The sequence below is a fragment of the Galeopterus variegatus genome, unplaced genomic scaffold (assembly GCF_000696425.1).
Source record: "Galeopterus variegatus unplaced genomic scaffold, G_variegatus-3.0.2 Scaffold4031, whole genome shotgun sequence".
NCBI classification, from domain to species: domain Eukaryota; kingdom Metazoa; phylum Chordata; class Mammalia; order Dermoptera; family Cynocephalidae; genus Galeopterus; species Galeopterus variegatus.
In genome coordinates, this window is record NW_007730142.1 from 34,914 (window position 1) to 36,332 (window position 1,419).

At 46.4% G+C, this 1,419-nt stretch overlaps 1 protein-coding gene across 1 annotated transcript in view; it reads right to left on the bottom strand.

The window, feature by feature from the left end:
• LOC103602159 (probable phospholipid-transporting ATPase FetA) overlaps positions 1-1,419 on the bottom strand; it is a 50,510-nt gene that overhangs the window by 21,102 nt on the left and 27,989 nt on the right. The window contains exon 13 of the mRNA XM_008586583.1: positions 1,298-1,341. Coding sequence (XP_008584805.1) covers positions 1,298-1,341 — 44 coding nt within the window. The remainder of the gene's footprint in view (positions 1-1,297; positions 1,342-1,419) is intronic.

The following is a 1,419-nucleotide window of genomic DNA, read 5'->3' on the forward strand; positions in this document are numbered from 1 at the left end:
GCCGCTTGGGAAGCGCGGCGGCGCTCCCACCCGAGGGTTCGGATCCCACATACAGACCGGTCCCCACTCACTGGCTGAGCGAGGTGCGGGAGCAACCCCAAGGGTTGCAATCCCGTTGCCGGTCCCCGGTCCAGTACGGGGGCAACACTGAGGGTTGCGGCCCGGTACGGGGGCGACACTGAGGGTTGCAATCCGTTGCCGGACACAACAAAAGACCAAAAAAAAAAAGGCAGAGGCAAGGCCACATGACAAGGAAGCTTCACTTACATGCCTGTTGTTCACAGACTTAATTTTGCTTGACCTGTCAGCATACCCTCCTGCCTCTAACCCTCATGGTCACTGACCTTGCCCCTTGTGTTCCTGTTTTAGTCCCCGCTTCAATCTTTGGACCTAATGTTCATGAACCATTTTCCTATTTTCCTCACTATCTGACCTTTGCTCCTTTAGGTACTGACTCTCATTCTTCATTTCAGCTGTGCTGCTTGTAGTGACCTTGGGTAGTCACTTTCTCTGGTTCAACTTGGCCCTGAGACTTTCTTATCCCCACCTTGAACTGCAATGGTTTTTTTTGACCAGTAAGGGGATCGCAACCCTTGGTACGGTGTGGTCCGCACCACGCTCAGCCAGTGAGCGCACCAGCCATCCCCATATAGGATCCGAACCTGCAGCCTCAGTGCTCCCAGTGCCGCACTCTCCCGAGTGAGCCACGGGGCCGGCCCTTGAAGTGTGATGTTATTAACACACCCCCCAGCTTGTACCAGAACTCTCAAGGATATTTTTCCAGTTCTCTGGAAGTTGTGGTACTACCTGGGCTGGGTCCCAATATGTCAAGTATAGACAGTGACAGCAATACAGTGTCAAGAAAACAAAAGGAAGCTGAAAATATCATGCATATTGTTTCTCTCTCTCTCTCTCTATCCAGATGTACCTATGTGTGTGTATATGTACACATGAGAAGCATTTGAAAGAATATACCCCTAAATTTTACACTGGTTATGTAAATGGGGTTAAATAATTTTAACTTTCATCTTTACATATTTCTGTATTATTCAAATTTTTTTTACAATGAGCATAGATTATTTTTTAAAGAGAAAGAAGCCAATAAAGCTATTTTTATATTAAAAAACAAACCAAAATCCCCTCAAATAAATATAGGTCATTTATATAGTGCTTTCTGATATTATAGGGCTAGCATTTCAGGGGCTCGGAGGGTCCCAATTTGTGTCAAAGATGCTTCTCTGCAGCACAGCCTCCCTTAGCTCCCACATGCATTTCCCAGGGAGCTGTAATTACTCACCTCAGAGCCTCTCAGCCTCTGTCCATTCTTGTCACGGGTATCACCTGTTGGCAAGTAAACAGAGCAGAGAGTTGGCAAGGATTCTAGAGGAGGGTTTTTAATTTTTTTTTTTTTTTTTTTGT